Raw genomic sequence first — 17,826 nt, forward strand, 5'->3', positions numbered from 1 at the left:
TATATAGTCTCATTGCCATGGTTACAATTCCTCCATGCATCATCAACCAACCAAAGGGTATATACCCTGCAATCCTTCCCCTGTACCCTTCCAGGTCTTCAGCACACAGTCGCTCTCCCTCTCTGGATTTAAAGACTCCAGCTGCTCCATCGCTTCACGTCATCATCTCTGCCTCCATTTCTGGCATCACTGCTTCTTTGGGTAGGGTCCCGCTCTCTGCTCTTGTCCCTTGATGGTCCTAGGGACCTCCGCTCCTAGACTGAAAAGTTAATCACTCCCCTCCTTGCTATAAAACGTCTACATTTCCATCCCTCTTGCTTGTTTTTATAATAATCTGTCAGACTGCCCTTACTGTTTTGTATTTTCCTGTTGGTCTTTCTTTCAAGAAGTAGCTTCTGTGTTTCTAGCTGCTCCAGGCTAGTTTGCTTGTCCTTTCAAGTGGAAATTTCCCATCTCAGAAGATTCTGGATTGAGTTCAGGATTTCACTTATGGTCTTACGCAATACAAAGGCTCTCTGCAGGAAGCCTCCTTCACTAGCCATGTGTTATCCCTGTTTTAGGTATTCCAGTCAGTTATAAAGGAGCTCTGGTAGTGCAGTGGTTAAGAATCGGGCTGCGAACTGTAAGGTCAACAGTTCGAAACTACCAGCTGCTCTGTGGGAGAAAGATGAGGCTTTTTGCTCCCATAAAGATTTACAGCTTCAGAAACCCTGTTCAGGGTGGCTGTGGGTCAGAACTGACTCGACGGCACTTAACAACAAAAACAACAATCAGTTATAGGCAGAAGACAGACTTACAAACTTTCTATGGTGATATTTCTGGCTATTCCTTTCTCTCCCCTTCTAATGTCTATTTTATAATAGTATGCAAGGGAAACCAATATTCAAAAGATAGCCAAGCATCTTTACGTTATTCCCCCTCCATTTGCCCATTCCAACCATGTCACAATCCGTGTATCCCAGAGCCCTGTTGTTTCAAAGTTGTGCGTACATCATTATTTTCCTCTGTCCCTCTTAGCCCATGCAAACCTGTCTAATTGTTTTCCCATCCACCTTGTTCTTCCATTCCCTTCTTCCTTCGTGTATATTGCCCCCTCCCCAGCACCTAAACTATCCTGTATCTATTCCCTACCCTGTGTTTCCCCTCCCTTTCCCTCCCCTCACCCCACATCCCTTATCCCACATCCTAGTAACCAGCAAAGAATTCCCCACCCCCCACTTTAGTATGGTTTTTTTTTGGTTTTGTTTTGTTTTTTAAGTCTTTTACAATAGTGGTCTTATGCAATGTTTTTCCTTTTGTGACTTACTGATTTCACCTTAAGGTTCATCCATGTTATGTGGTAGCTTACAGCTTCCTTGTTGTTTTTCAAGGTGCCATACTATTCCATTGTGTGTATGTACCGCAGTTTGTTTATCCATTCTTCAGTTGATGGGCACTTAGGCTGTCTCCATCTTTTTTCTATTGTAAATAGTGCTGCTGTGTCATTGAATGTTGTATGTCGGGTTGTTAGCTGCTGTTGAGCCAACCTTGACTCAAGGTAGCCCTAAGCGTAACAGAATCAGATTATTGTGATCCACAGGGTTTTCATTGGTTTTTCAGAATCTGATTGCCAGGTGTTTCTTCTTTGTCTGTCGGTATCTGGAAGCTCTGCTGAAACCTATAACAACTTACAAGTCTCCTCTGATAGATGAGTGGGAGCTGCCCTTGAAGTGCAAGGGATGAGTCAAAACTTAACTGCACTTCAGTTATACTAAAATGGCTGTCCACATCCAAGGTTGATGACAACATTGAGCATGTATGAGAATGATTGTGTCAAATAGATGAATGATAGTGCATTATGTGGCAAATCATTTTCAAATTAGCCATGGCTCTGCCTGTGAAATAATTCATGATAGACTTGGATTTCGAAAAAAGTGTGCCAGATGGCTACTGAAACAACTCACAGAAGAGCATAAACCGATGATGTTTGGACATCTGCAAACAGAATTTGGAGCAATACTCGAAGAAAGGTAAAAGTTGACTTAAAATATTTTGTTACAGGTGATAAGACATGGATTCATCACTATGAGCCTGAGAGTAATTGGCAGAGTATGGAATTGTAACATCCTCAATTGATGACCAATAAAAAGTTTAAAAGTCATCCATCAGCTGGAAAAGGGATGGTTACAATTTTCTGGAATTTTCAAGGGACAGAATTAGAACACTATCAGGAAAAAGGGTTCAACAATCAATAGTGCTCCTTAGAGTGAGATGCTCACTGAAGAACTGAAGCCTAAACATTGGATTAAACTCGGGGGACTGCTTTCTAAGGATGTTGTGATCTTGCATGACAATGTGTGTCTGCACACTTGTACCCACATTGTTGACACTCTGCAAAATCTTTTGCTTTGAGGTTTTAAGGCATCCTCCCTATAGTCCTCATCTTGCTCCATCGGACTTTCATGTGTTTAGTCCCCTGAAAGCAGCCCATCGAGTATGAAGATTTACTTCTGATGAAGAGGTGAAGATAGCAGTGCATTCATGGCTCACAGCTAAGCCTAAAACATTTTTTAATATGTGAATACAAAAACTTGTTGACAGATGGGCAAAGTACATTGAAAAGCAAGGAGATTATGTCACAAAATGATATATTTATCTTTTTAAAGTTTATTAGAATAAATTCTACAGCCAGCGTGCGGATAATTTTTAACTCATCCTCATACATTGACTGGGAATCAAACTCCTGCCTTACCACATGGAAAACTAAAAAATCTACCAGTGACCCACTACTAGTCTCTACCTTTTATTCATGTTATTTTTTTAAAATGTCATTTGATAAAAGAGTTATAAAATAAAATGATTTTATTCTGTATAGTTTTGATCTTTCAGTGTTTTTTTTCCCCTAGATTTTTTTTTACTGTTTTGCCTTTGTTAGTATATGGAGGCTACAATTCAGTAGCTCAGTTTGTTAGCATTTGTAAACTTAGCTACCTCAATAATGTGCCTAATAAAAGTTTTCTGTGTGAAAGTCTTCCTTCTCTCTCTTTAAAATTTAGGCTCTCCTGGTTCTTCATCAACTAGATAGCATTAATTTGTGGAACCCTGATGCTCCTGTTGAAACATTTTGGGAGATTAGGTACGTATACTTTTATTTTTAATTCAATTGTAAAAAATTATTTTGCATTTTATTTTTTGTTTTTAAATATAATTCTTAGTTCATTATAATACTTTATTCACTTATGCCTCTTGAAGTTTTATGATTTTGTATTTTGACTTGAAATTATTTGAGTATTTCTTTGTTTAACTAAAAAAGTAATATCACAATAATTTAGAAAATAAATTTTAAAAAATTGTACAAGCATTACCCAAACATAAAAGTACTGTCATTTGGTATATTATATATTTTTTATATAATTTCTATGTAACGTCAATTATTTTTAATACATTTTACCTGTAAACAAAGAGTGTTAAAATTTTGTAACTGTAAGCAGAGTGTTAAAATTTTGTAACTGAAATAGTGTTTTTCCATTTTTAAAATCATGGTCTTTTATTAGAGTTTATGATAAGTGAATAATGAACATCTGTTTATAATACAAAACTGTAGGCAGAATTTACAAATCCATTTCTTAGGTTGTGTCAGTTATTACCTTTTAATATGTACAAAGGCAGCAACACTGAGAAAAATGTAAATGTGTAAGCCTCCAGCGTTTCCTTTGTTCTGCCAGACATGGGTGTGCTAAATCTCTTGACATCCATGTTCAATTCTAAACTCCAGTGCAATGTTCCCAATAGTGATTTAAATCACACATGTGATTTAAAACTTTATCATTATCACATTAAGGAGCTCTGGTAGGGTAGTAGTTACGAATCGGGCTGAGAACCACAAGGTCAGCAGTTCGAAACTACCAGCTGTTCTGTGGGAGAAAGATGAGGCTTTCTGCTCCCGTAAAAATTTACAACCTGGGAAACGCTGTACAGGGTTGCTATGAGTCGGAACTGACTCCATGGCACATCACAACAACAATAATTACCACATTATAAAGTGAAAAGAAATGGATTAATTTTGATATGTATTACGTTGAATTTAATAAAATTTTACTTATGCCAGCATTATAAAATACTTTATGTAATCAGTTAAAAAGTTATTAAAGGGCAATTTTACATTCTTTTCATAAAATCATCGAAATTTGATTTGCAAATTTGGCATTTTGTAATTATGGTACATGGTTAAAGTATTGGATAGCCACTACCATGTTGGATAGTGCAGTACTTGAATAGGGATCAGTAAACTTTTTCTTGTAGAGCCAGGTAGTAGTTATTTTAGATTCTGTGGACTTCAGCCTGTGTCACACTATTCAGTTCTGCTATTGGAGCATGTAAGCAGCTACAGACAATATGTAAATGAATTGGTGTGGCATTGTTCCAATAAAACTTTGTTAATTTTAATTTAACTTTATTTATAAAAGCACACAGTGTGTTGGATTTGGCTCTAGAGCATTGGATTTGTAGACCATCTGTGATGTGTGCATGGTCTGTGCTTCTTTCTTAGCCTTAACCCACTGCAAGGATGAGATACACAAATGTAGCAGTTGGAAGTAGGACAAGTAGAAGAAGTACTTGTGTACTTGTTTAATTTACTAAACCAGAGATTTACGTCTCTCAATTATAATGTTGTGAACACTTAGATAACTGTTTCTGTAAAACAGACCCTAGAAACAAAATAAGCTTTTCTAATCTTGCATCCATTATATACTGATTATGTTTGTATTAGGTTATTTATTTATTGACAGTACTTGTAACACTGAACTTTATGTTACCGCAGCTCACAAATGCTTTTTTACATCTGCAAGAAATTAACTAGTCATCAAATGCTTAGTAGCACAGAAATTCTCAAGTGGTTGCGGGAAATTTTGATCTGCAGGAATAAATTTCTTCTAAAAAATAAGGTAAGCTAAATGGAATCTTTAAAACTGGAAAATATTTGGAATGGTAAAGGGCAGCGATTAAGAAAGTGTTAATTAATGCTATTCTAGCCCCTCCCTCCTACAGGGTCATCAAGGGAAATGTATGTACAAAGAGGTGTGGCTGACAAGTTAACATTTAGGAGACTGTTCTAAGGGTTTGACCATCAGAGTACAATGTTGACAAACTCTTGTGAGTTAAATAGGAATCTATGGGATAGATGCCATAGGCCTTGGAGAAGGGGAAATCTCTAGAATAAAAGTAGATTGAGAAGCATATATATCATGTCTCTCAGTCTCATGCATAAGACTTGAATCTTCTGGCTTGGCTAGTCCTGAGAATGTTCACAGTCAAGAAACTAAAGGGAAAAGACAGAGTCCTCAATCTAGGTTTTAAATATATTTTTCCCACAAGGATTCTACCTATTGAAAATATTGAGAGTACTCTTCCATGGGTTATATAGTTAAATGCCCTGATCTTGAAATACTGAAAAATGGTGAAAAGGTTACAAAGGATAGAGAAGGGCCTTAAATTCCCTTAAATATATAGTTTCTCTAATGAATCAATTTTAAAAGATGTCTTCTATTTTCTGCATAGTTACAGGAGTATTTGCTTTAATGAGTTTTTACTCAGTTCTAAAATCATAGCTGTAAGCGTACTTAAATACACCAAATTCGTATGCTTCTCAGTCTAGTTAATAGTTTAAGTTTTCTGTTTGTTTAGAAATTGGCTAATGGTGAAGTGGAGTTATTCACATCTGGCTTATCTTAGTTTGTTAATATATTCTAGAATTTGTCATTTTTTTCAAAGATTTCAACTTCAGAGTTTTATGCTCTTACTTAAGATGTAATTCTCCAGGATACAAGCATTAGCAATAAAGTAATGAATCTTTAGTACTTTAATCACAAAGTTACTTTTGAAACATATTTAATACACATACCAGACTTAATTACTGGGCCAGAAGAATTTAATCTCAAGTGATTCTGACGTGGAAGGGAACACAGAATCCAAATGAGAGAAAAGTTTTATCATTTAGAATCGACTATAGACAGTGTATTGTATTTTTCATACAGTACATTTATATTGTTGATGTTTTACTTGTGTTCATGTTAGACTTAATTTTTATTGAATATACTGCTCATGATTAATTGCAGGGTGGAAAGTTGAGAGGTGTTTCAAAGACATTGAACAAACTTATGTCCTAATAGGTTTCTAATGAGTGTTCCTCAAGGTTGCATCATTGAGAAGAGAGATTTTCCAGTATAATCACAAATAGGAGGACATCCCATATGAAGTATTAATTTTTTACTGATTGGCTCTACTTCAGTAGAACTCACTTATTTCTTCTTTCTAGCAGGCAGATAGGAGTTCCTGTCACTTCCTGTATCTTTATGGCGTAGGATGTGATGTTTCTGCTAGTGGAAATACCAGTCAAATGTCCATGGATCATGAAGAGTCACTACGTACCTGTACTCTTGGATCTTCTCTCCGGAAGGGAAAAGGAAACTCATCTGTGGTAAGTGGCATCTTTTATAGCTTTCTTGTTGTGTGTTTTGTATTTTTTTCTGAATGAACTTTAGACATTTGAACTAGGTAGTACAGGGTAGTAGTGAAGAGCTATTTACAGTCCCTTGTTCTTTGTGGGACTTTGGATGCTCTTTAGCATCTCTGTGCCTCAACATCCTTAATTTTAAAATTGTGATAATGATTCCTGGCCCAAAGTTGTGAGGACCAAATGAGATAATGCATAATATAAACAGCACTTGACTAAGTACTTGATACATATAAACTGTAGCTGATAACCATAATTATTATAAAACTCTGTCTTTAAATGAAGACCATTCATATCCCAGATGTTTAGGAGTTGTATCGATTTGGAAAGGTACAAATTTAGAGGGAGAAAAAGCAATTTTGCTTTGATGCTTTTATTAACTTGTTTTCATTTGTGTATATAATTCCTTTAAAAAAGAAATCATAGTACAAATGAAAATATCAAATCTTTACAGAAGAGTTTTTATTTTTCAGACCGAAGCTTTTTTTATCTTTTTTTTTTTTTATTACTTTTATTGTAACTTTCTATTGAGAAACACTAATTTAAAAAGTACAGTTTTCACACCTTTGAATGCAGTGAGTAAAGGGACAAAATGATGAAAACTTGTTGTGGTTGTTAAGTGCCGTAAAGTCAGTTTCAGTCCATAGCGAGCCTGTAGTCAGTTCCAGTCCATAGCGAGCCTGTATGTAGGGTTTCCAAGGAGCAGCTGCTGAGCTTGAACCACCGACCTTGTGGTTCAAAGCAACTTTGCAGTCTAACACATTAACAACACCACACCAAGACTTCTTAGACAAAACAAAACACCTTGAGTCAAAGAGTTGGGAGTTTCAGGACATAGACAAAGCAAGACACCATGGTCAATTGACATAGCATAGTCTACAAAAACAATGTTCTGTCTCCTACTTTGGTGAGTAGCAACTAGAATCTTGAAAGTTCATGAGTGGCCATCTAAGGTGCATCATTGGTCTCTCTTTGTGAGGAGAGTAGAGTGATAGAAACTGAAGATGCTTGGATTCATTGGGTCAGTGGACAAATGGAACACGTGAACCTCAGTCTTCATGACTCTGAGACCAGAAGAACTAGATGGTGCCCAGCTACTACTGCCAGCTGCTCTGAAAGGGATCTCATTAGAAGGTTCTGGATACAGTGGGAAAAATGTGGAGCAAAACTCAAAATTATAAAAAGAAGGGTCTTATTGGTCAGAAAGAGACTATGGCCCTTGGCCATCCTTCAAATCTGGAACAGAAAGGCACCCTTGTGGTCCAGTTTTCAGCTATTCGATAGCTAGATACATAGCAGGGACAGCAACTTTAGTAAACTATGCTCATCTTGGAATTGTCAGTCATTTTTTATCAAAAGGGCAGTATTTACCTAAGGACAAAGTTCAGAAGGACTGGGAAGTGTGGTAGAATGGAAATAAGAATCACAGGCAGGAAATGGGATAAGTGTTTATACATGGAAGGGATTGCAATTATTAAGGTGAGACATAAAGTATGGTGTGTTGAATATAAAACTGATAATCTGCTCACAATAAAAAGTTTCATACACACACACAAAGGTATGGTATTTACTATTGTCTGTTTAGTCCTGGTGTGGCGCTGTAGGATATGCACTGTGTCGCTAACTGTAATGTCAGTGATCCAATCCCACCAACCACTCCTTGGAAACCCTATATGAGATTGCTGTGAATCGGAACCGACTCGATGGCATTTAATGTAGCAGCAGCAGCAACAACCGTGCCTGTAGAATTTGCATTTGTTGTGGCCATGTAATTCAGAATTGAATATATCTTCTACAGTAATGTATAGTCTTTGTGCCCTCATTACGTCAGTGCTGTAGTGTACTTAGCTCTTTCCTTCACTTGTCCCTTTGTCATTTAGAATTGATGAAAAGTGCATTACATTCTTCATGCAGTATATTGATGTTGATGTTTTACTTGTGTCCATGTTTTACTTGTCCATTTTAGTTTTGATTTACATATATGGAAGCTGTGGTAGGATAATGCGTAATTTGTTTGAAACTAGTAGCATCATGTTGGTTTCATAATCTCATTTCTTTTTCAGACAGATATTTTGGGTGTAGAAAATCCTTATGATTAGGAAAGTTCTTGTGTGAGGATATACGTGATAGACAGTTTAATGAATTGTTGCATTTTGTGAATAAAATTAAGTTGCAAATATATACCTCCCACCCCTTGGCTCCCAGGATAGTGCCGCAGGGTGCACCGGAACCCCACCAATATGCCGACAAGCCCAGACTAAACTAGAAGTGGCCCTGTACATGTTTCTGTGGAGCCCTGACACTGAAGCTGTTTTGGTTGCCATGTCCTGTTTCTGCCACCTCTGTGAGGAAGCAGATATCCGGTGTGGGGTGGATGAAGTCTCCGTACACAACTTTTTACCCAACTATAACACATTCATGGAATTTGCCTCTGTCAGCAATATGATGTCAACAGGTAAATGTGAATAATAGTATCATCATTCAGTGTGCCTCCAATCACATATCGATTATTATATTAAGAGTGTAGTCAGGTATTTAAGATTGCACTTGGCAACCTGCTTCTGAAAGGTAATAGCCATTGAAAACCCCTATAGAGCAGTGTTACTCTGCAAACATGGGTTCCCCATGAGTCGGAATCATCTCGATAGCAGCTAACGACACGACTCTGTAAGTTTACGGGGCTAATTTAAATACCTGAGATCCTTTTCTGAACAAGGTGAAGTGAAAATTACTAGCAACTGAAATCAAATGCTAGCTCCTCAGTGAGTTTTTAACATGTCATGCATTTATTAAATAGGTGGTAGTATAGATTACTGTCTTTTATAGAATATATAATTTACTCTGCCAGAACTGTGAGTCATGATGTTTTAAACACATTGGCATATGTTTTGAGTAAATTAGAGAGTGTAAGTAGCCATTTTGTGCTGTTGACATTGTGGAGCCCTTTCCAGTGAGGTTGGTAGAAGGAAGCTTTCATTCAGACTTCTCATTCTTTCCACACCCTTGCTGTCTTTCGTGCTGGGTTTATCAGGTTCTTTATTGGTATGCAGGGATCTAAGGCAATTCCTTGATTTCGTGTTGTCTCTGCTTAGGAAGAGCAGCACTTCAGAAAAGAGTGATGGCATTGCTAAGGCGCATTGAGCATCCCACCGCAGGAAACACTGAGGTATGTCCTTGGTAACCAAAATACCTGCTCCCCCATACCTCAACCTGCAACTTTGGAAGCTCGTAGACCTAAGATAGACACAAGCATATTCTACCTATCTTCTGCACCAAGTCATGAAACCTGGCTATTGCTGATTAATTTTTAGCTCTAAGCTTACAGTTGCTTTCAAGTGATGATTGCCTTCATTTTAGGCGTGGGAAGATACACATGCAAAATGGGAACAGGCTACAAAACTAATCCTCAACTATCCAAAAGCCAAAATGGAAGATGGTCAGGTGAGCTTATAAAGGGTTATTTTATCTATGAATTGATCTTCTAAATATATTACTTCACTGTGGTCATCTTTTACGATTCATTCTTTGTATAATAAATATGGTTGTCTTGAAACTAATATTAGTTGTTGTCCCATATACATCTGCACTGTCTAATATGGCAGTAGTCTACTAGTCACGTAGATCCATTTCATTTAAAGTTATAGTTTAAATTAAGTATTAAAGTTCAGTTCCTCAGTTGCAACAGTAGTCATATTTTAAGTAAACTACTCAATAACTGCTTGTGGCTAGTGGCTACTCCGTTGGGTAGTACAGTTATAAATAGTTTTCATCATGCTGGAAGTATTAGAGAGTTGAGCTAGGGACTGTTTTTTGTTTTGTGTTTTTTTTTTTTTGCCCCCTTTATTGCTCTTTTTCCCTTTTTGGAGGGAAAGGAGTTGTACAGGTAAAGAAATATGAATAAAAATTGAAACCTTTTAGCTGTTTGTTAGATATTCTAAGAGTTCTCTAATTGAAACCATAGGTTAAATGAATTTTCAAATTTGGACATTTCTTTCATCAACATGCCCCTTTTCCCCAAAAATGAACAATGAGTTAGTATTTTTGTGTATTTGATTGGTAATGTCCAGTTTGTTCTCATTATTAGACACATAGAAAAACTGATTATTCATTGGTTGCTTTTTTCCCTATCATAATTAAAACACAAAACAAAAGTTGGGTTGATTTGAAGCAAAATGCATACTTAATATTTTTTTGAGAACATGTCAGTCAGTTTTTTGGTAAGAAATTTATTGAGATATAATTAACAAAAATGCAATTCACCCATTTTAAGCATACAGTTTAGTAGTTTTTAGTATCATCATAGAGTTTGCAAACATTGCCATTTAAGATCTTTTTAATTTCCTGAGCAAGAAACCTTCCAGCTTTCTCCCCCATGACCTCTAAGCAACTATTAATTTATTTTTTATTTCTATAGATTTGCCTATTCTGGACATTTTATATAACTGGGATTATAGAATATGTGGTCTGTTGTGACTAGCTCCTTTCACTTACAAAATTTTTTTAAGAATCAGAGCTTTTCTAAAGGAATTTGATCTTCTAGATTGATTATATTAATCTAGCTATAACAGAAAAATACTAATGGTTGCTTTTTTAAAAAATGTATATCTACACTTTTATTCTTAAAATGTAATAAATGTATATTTGGTATAGAAGAAATGATGGCTTAAGAATCTTTTGTCAAGTTTCTCTGTCAGTTTAGGTTGGATTAATGTTTTCCACAAAAATTTTGTGTTTAGGCTGCTGAAAGCCTTCACAAGACCATTGTTAAGAGGCGAATGTCTCATGTGAGTGGAGGGGGATCCATCGATTTGTCTGACACAGACTCACTACAAGAATGGATCAACATGACTGGTTTCCTTTGTGCTCTTGGGGGAGTGTGCCTGCAGCAAAGAAGTAATTCTGGCCTGGCAACCTATAGCCCACCCATGGGCCCCGTCAGTGAACGTAAAGGTTCCATGATTTCAGTGATGTCCTCAGAGGGAAATGCAGACACACCTGTCAGCAAATTTATGGATCGGTTGCTATCTTTAATGGTGTGTAACCATGAGAAAGTGGGACTTCAGATACGGACCAATGTTAAGGATCTAGTGGGTCTAGAATTGAGTCCTGCTCTTTATCCAATGCTGTTTAACAAATTAAAGAATACCATCAGCAAGTTTTTTGACTCCCAAGGACAGGTAAAGTGTTCTCTACTTTATTTTCCACCCTTCCCTGTGAATTAATGTGACTTTTTTGAAATAGTTAGACATTTCCCTTTCAAAGTATTAAAATTAGGTCCTAGCATAAATAATCTCATTCACAATTTCAATAAAAAGCAGAAATCTACAGAAATAGAATGAAAAAAGAAATGTCTAACTTAGAATTCAGTTTGCTTAGAAGCTAGAGCTTGTATGTGCCTATAGGTGTGACTGTCTTAGGTATGGGTATGAGTCTCTGCCTGCTTGAATGCATGTATGATAGGGCTTCAAAAAGATTGTGGAAAAATTCCATTATCTTTTAATTCCATTTTTCCATGGACTTTTTGAAGACCCCTTGTATTAGATATTTATATTGGTCAGCCTCATCTTTCAGTGCTCTGTCTTCTGTGAATTGATGATAAATGTATTTTGTTCTCTGATTAGGTGTTGTTAACAGACACCAATACTCAATTCGTAGAGCAAACCATCGCTATAATGAAGAATTTACTAGATAATCATACTGAAGGCAGCTCTGAACATCTGGGGCAAGCTAGCATTGAAACCATGATGTTAAATTTGGTCAGGTAAGCATTCTACTGAAATGTAGCAGAAACATTTTAAGAACTGAGATGATCCTCTTATGCTTTGATTTTAGTAGTGAACTCCTAACCCATTGCTGTTGAGTCAAGTATAACACTTGGTGATCTTATAGGACAGGGTAGAACTACTCCATCAGGTTTCCAAGGCTGTAATCTTTACTGGAGCAGCTGGTGGGTTCGAACTACCAACTTTTCAGTTACAGCTGTGCTCTTTTATAACTGTGTCTCCAGGGCTCCTTTTATTAGTAGTTATTGATGGAGTAATTGGCTTTCATTTACTTTATTGCATCCAAAATAGGGTGTGGTAGTAAGTTTTGCAGAAATTGTATATGTTCTCATAGCAATAAAATAAAACTTTTAGTTTTTATAGTTATAATTAGTTGTTAGAGATTAAATCATTTTACATATCTTCTTTTTGGTCTATACTTGATATATATATATATAATATATAACGTTTAAAAAATGTTTCTGTGGCTAAATAGGTATGTTCGTGTTCTTGGAAATATGGTCCATGCAATTCAAATCAAAACGAAACTGTGTCAATTGGTTGAAGTAATGATGGCAAGGAGAGATGATCTCTCATTTTGTCAAGAGATGAAATTTAGGTGAGTTGTCAATAGAACAAAGCAGGGTTTTGTAAATCTTACTATGTTAAGAGAAGTCATTGTAAAATAATTACTGTTAAGTGCCATTGAGTAGGTTCCAACTCATAATTACATGTCTGTATAGGGTTTCCATGGAGCAGCTGGTGAGTTTGAACCACTGATCTTGCGGTTACTAGTTTGATACTTATACGCCACACCATGACTCAAGGAGCATAGTTGTTAAGTGCTGTCACGTCGGTCCCCAACCCATAGTGACCACCCTGTGTAATGTTTCCGAGGAATTTCTGATGGGTTTGAACCACTGACTTTATGGTTCCAACTGACCTGGTGGTTTAGTGCACTGTCCTGCAGGATGTCAGGAGGTCCCTGATATCTCTGGGGATGTTGGGGTTGAGAAAGGGGCATTTATTTACAGTATTTGCCTTTATCTGTGGTGTGTTTTCAGATGTTCCAAAGCTTTGTACCCATATCAGTGTTCCCCTTTTCTAAAATCATAATATATTGTGAACTAAGAATTTGATTGTGTTTTCCAGCTGATAGTATAACTAAGAGCCAGTGTGAGGGATAAATATCCAAGTTGCTTCTGTTTGTGCCCTTCTGGCTATTAGGTTTGTGATAGCAGAATTTTGTTATCAGATTGTCATGTGCCCTAGCTTACTTAGTGTAAATGATTTGCACTTTTAATAAATGTATATGAGTAATGGTGTGTGTATGAGACTTCAAGAAAAAAGTATTTGTTTTTCTTTTCTCAACTGTTCTATAGGAATAAGATGGTAGAATACCTGACAGACTGGGTTATGGGAACATCAAACCAAGCAGCAGATGATGATGTCAAATGCCTTACAAGGTAAAGCAAAAGGATAATTTATTTTAAATTAGCAGGTTTTACTATAGAAATTAGTTGTAGTGGTTGTTGGGTGCTATAAGTTGGTTCCGACTCTTAGTGACACCATGCACAACAGAACGAAACACTGCCTGGTCTTGTGCCATCCTCACAGTTGTTACATTTGACGCCTTTGCTATACTATCAGTTCATTCCCTTGGGGGTCTTCCTGTTTTTCCCTGACCCTCCACTTTACCAAATTTCACCTATTTATCCTGGCTTCTAAGGAATGTTCTGGCTGTACTTTTTCTGAAAGATTTGTTGGTTCTTGTGGCAATCCTTTTTCAACACCCTAATTATTGTACAGCATATTTACCTAATGCAATGCTTCATTTGATTTCTTTACTACTACTTCTATGAGTAAGGAGCTCTGGTAGCGTAGTGGTTATGAATCGGGCTGCGAACCTTAAGGCCAGCAGTTCGAAACTACCAGCCGCTCCGCGGGAGAAAGATGAGGCGTTCTGCTCCCGTAAAGATTTACAGCCTCAGAAACCCTGTACAGGGTCGCTATGGGTCGGATCCGACTCGATGGCACTTAACAACAACACAACAACTTCTATGAGTAGTAGTAAAATGTGGAGCCAAGTAAAATGAAATCTTTGACAACTTCAGTGTAAGATTTTCAGTGACTAAATATTTAGAAGTAGTCTGCCTTTCTTTCTTCCTTAGTCTGTCGTAGTGTGGAAACTCTGTTGAAACCTGTACACCATGGGTGCCTCTGCTGGTATTTAAAATACCAGTAGCATAGCTTCCAGCATCACAGCAACACCAAAGCCACCACAGTACCGTAAACTGACAGACAAGTGGTGGTATATGGTACTGTTTCATTTCAGTCATTGTATGTTACATTTTATGTGTAAGTTTTGTTTTTAAATATCAGGCTTTTGAATTTAAATTATATAAAGATAATTTTTAGACAATAAAAGCAAATGTGAGAGTGTTATGTTTGAAAAGTTAACATTATCTATTTAGGAAGGATAGTCTGTAGTTATTGACTTAAACAAAACAAAGCAAAAAAAGAACCATTGCTTTTGAGTTGGGGCTGACTCATAGCGACCCTGTAGAAAAGAGTAGAAATGTTCAGTGGAGTTTCTCTGGCTTTAATCTTTGTAGAAGAGTCTTGATATGCAGCTGTAAGATAACTACTGGATTGGCTGTTGAAACCCACCCAGCCACTCCTTGGAAACCCTATACAGGGTCTCTGTGAGTTAGAACTGACTCAGTGGCACTTAGGAAACAACAGTCTTTATAAAAGCAAAGTGCCAAATCTTTCTCTGTGGAGTGGAGGGTGGATTAGAGTTGCTGACGTTTTGGCTCACAGTTGAATGCTTAACCACAAGCCTTAGATTGTTATTTGTTTTCAAATTAGATAAATAAAAATATTGAGAATGTTCATTGTGTTGCGTTTCTAAAATGTGATTTTCTAAGTTTGCAATGAATACTTACTGACAAATAGCAGAAAGTGATCAAGCATAGTGAACTACATAATAACCATTCACGTATATTTTTTGGACCAGGCCTGTTTTCATAGTACAAACTTTGGAGTCCTGGTGTAGCACTGTAGGGTAAGCATTGGACTGCTAACTACAAGGTCAGCGGCTCAAACCCACCAAGTAGCTCCTCAGAAACCCTTCACAGGATCGCTATAGGTTGGAGCAAACTCGATGGCATTTAACAACAAAATTAACACTTTTGATTTAAGGTAGTCATTTTGCCAACATTACTTCATAGGAAGTTATTTACTGCCTCTTTCTAATTAAAAATTCATTGTACTCTAGTATTACCATATTAACTCAGGTTATTTACTTTGTCCTAGTAATGTATTTAGTGAAATAGGTGGTTCCTAAAGTTTGTGTGTGTGAGTTAAGAAAATTGTTTGAAGGCTAGGTGGACTGAAAGATTTATGATCTTTAAATTTTTTCCTCTAGAGATTTGGACCAGGCAAGCATGGAAGCAGTGGTTTCACTCCTGGCTGGTCTTCCTCTGCAGCCTGAGGAAGGAGATGGTGTGGAATTGATGGAAGCCAAATCACAGTTATTTCTTAAGTAAATTTCAGTCACCAAAAAATCAAAGCAAAAATGCAAACAAACCCTGTACTCAGCAAAAACCAAACCAAAACAAAAAAAACCAAGTGTAATTGGAATGGCAAATTTGCTGTGTTTAGAAAAGGAATCGATTTGTTTGGTATTTACCATTACTGCTTTTGTCAAAATACACCACATGCATGAAATGCCCCTGACAAAGCTTGAATAGAAAGACACTGTGCTTTGTAATTAAAAACAAAATGATTTGATTAGCGATTTTTTTTTTTAACTGGCAGTAAAATCCAAATTGCCTTATTAAGTCATTTAAAATTATGTTGTCTAAATTATTTGGACCATTTATATGCTAAACTTTAAAAATGACTTACCGGAAAACAGTGCATCAATTTGTTGCACATGTTAATGGTCCATGTATTCAGATTTGTCAGGATGAAATCATATTTAACGCTGTATATTTCCTAATGAGTTACCCTGGTTGATTACCTCGAAGATTAGAGAAAAGCAGATACTCATGATTTCTCATATGATGCATATGTGTTTAAAAAAATAGATCGTGCTAACTTACTTGCTGGTGTGGCTTCACTGTGTTGAGATGAGTTTTTTTGTTCTCAGATATTTTACATTATTTATGAACCTTTTGAATGACTGCAGTGAAGTTGAAGATGAAAATGCACAAACAGGTGGCCGGAAACGTGGCATGTCTCGGAGGTTGGCATCATTGAGGCACTGTACAGTGCTTGCAATGTCAAACTTACTCAATGCTAACGTGGACAGTGGCCTCATGCACTCCATAGGTGAGATAAATTTAAAATTTCATACAGAAATGTAAAGTCTGCAAAATTGGTAATGTAAAAATTACTAAGGCCATGTTAGTAAATTTGTATCTGTCTATTTATATTAGGCTTAGGTTATCACAAAGATCTTCAGACAAGAGCTACATTTATGGAAGTTTTGACAAAAATCCTCCAACAAGGCACAGAATTTGACACACTTGCAGAAACTGTATTGGCGGATCGGTTTGAGAGACTTGTGGAATTGGTCACAATGATGGGTGACCAGGGAGAGCTCCCCATAGCTATGGCTCTGGCCAATGTGGTCCCTTGTTCTCAGTGGGTAAGTACATGTGGCTTCAAAATATATTTGTTTAATAAATGTTTATTAAAAGAATTGATAAAGTTTCACAGCTTGAACAAACTTCATTCAGATAGTTACTTAAGTAATTTTCAGCTGGTTTTTTTTTTGTTGTTGTTGTTGTTTTTTTTAATTGCCTTAACTGAAAAAGGTTTGGGAAATGGTTGGAGTTTCTAGTATTCTACCTCACTGAAAAATTACATTTAAGCACCTATCAAAAATAAAACTAAAAACTGCTAATCTTACCATTTCAGCCTGTTTGATAAGTTCAGGTGTAAAAAACACTGATCTGGTCCAGTACCTTCATATATTAGATGAGGTTGTTGTTATAAACTGCCTCATATTGACCCTATGTAGGGTTTCTGAGGGGTGGCTGGTGGGTTTGAACTGGTGCTTTGAGCCTGCTAGCCACTCTGCAGAAGAAAGATGAGACTTTCTGTTTCCTCAAAGATTTGAAAGCCTAGGAAACCCTGTGACAGGGTCACTACAAGTTGGAACCACCTCAGTGGCACTTAACAAACAATAACATCTGATCCAGACTTTCACTTCTTTGACAATATCTTGTGCTCTTTTTCTTCTTGTTCATTAAACTTAAACCACATAGGCCATCTTAAACTATTTCTCAAGCAAACTAGACTTGTTTTCATCTTAAAAGAATCTTAACTGCTGCTGCTGGCTGGAATTCTTCTCTCCTGAAGAATGGCAACTGTTGTTATTCAAGTTTCAGGTCAGATGTCTGTCTCTTTCTCAGACCTTTTCTGGCCATCTTATCAAAATTGGTGGGTTATTCTGCCATATTGTTTTGTTACATTTTCTGTGCAATGTTGATTTCACTATGTGCAATTACCTTGTTTATTTGAATTCCTGTTTTGTTGTTTTCCATCCCACTAGATTTT

General features: G+C 36.7%; 1 protein-coding gene across 2 annotated transcripts in view; it reads left to right on the top strand.

The window, feature by feature from the left end:
• Positions 1–17,826, top strand: part of NF1 (neurofibromin 1) — a 307,052-nt gene that overhangs the window by 139,341 nt on the left and 149,885 nt on the right. For both annotated transcript variants that reach the window (XM_006874227.1, XM_006874228.1), the window contains exons 15-27: positions 3,036–3,115; positions 4,802–4,925; positions 6,296–6,457; positions 8,699–8,948; positions 9,586–9,659; positions 9,851–9,934; positions 11,230–11,670; positions 12,115–12,254; positions 12,752–12,874; positions 13,638–13,721; positions 15,686–15,802; positions 16,412–16,593; positions 16,701–16,912. In XM_006874227.1, the coding sequence (XP_006874289.1) occupies positions 3,036–3,115; positions 4,802–4,925; positions 6,296–6,457; positions 8,699–8,948; positions 9,586–9,659; positions 9,851–9,934; positions 11,230–11,670; positions 12,115–12,254; positions 12,752–12,874; positions 13,638–13,721; positions 15,686–15,802; positions 16,412–16,593; positions 16,701–16,912 (2,073 nt within the window). The remainder of the gene's footprint in view (positions 1–3,035; positions 3,116–4,801; positions 4,926–6,295; positions 6,458–8,698; positions 8,949–9,585; positions 9,660–9,850; positions 9,935–11,229; positions 11,671–12,114; positions 12,255–12,751; positions 12,875–13,637; positions 13,722–15,685; positions 15,803–16,411; positions 16,594–16,700; positions 16,913–17,826) is intronic.

This window comes from Chrysochloris asiatica, unplaced genomic scaffold (assembly GCF_000296735.1).
Source record: "Chrysochloris asiatica unplaced genomic scaffold, ChrAsi1.0 scaffold00266, whole genome shotgun sequence".
NCBI classification, from domain to species: domain Eukaryota; kingdom Metazoa; phylum Chordata; class Mammalia; order Afrosoricida; family Chrysochloridae; genus Chrysochloris; species Chrysochloris asiatica.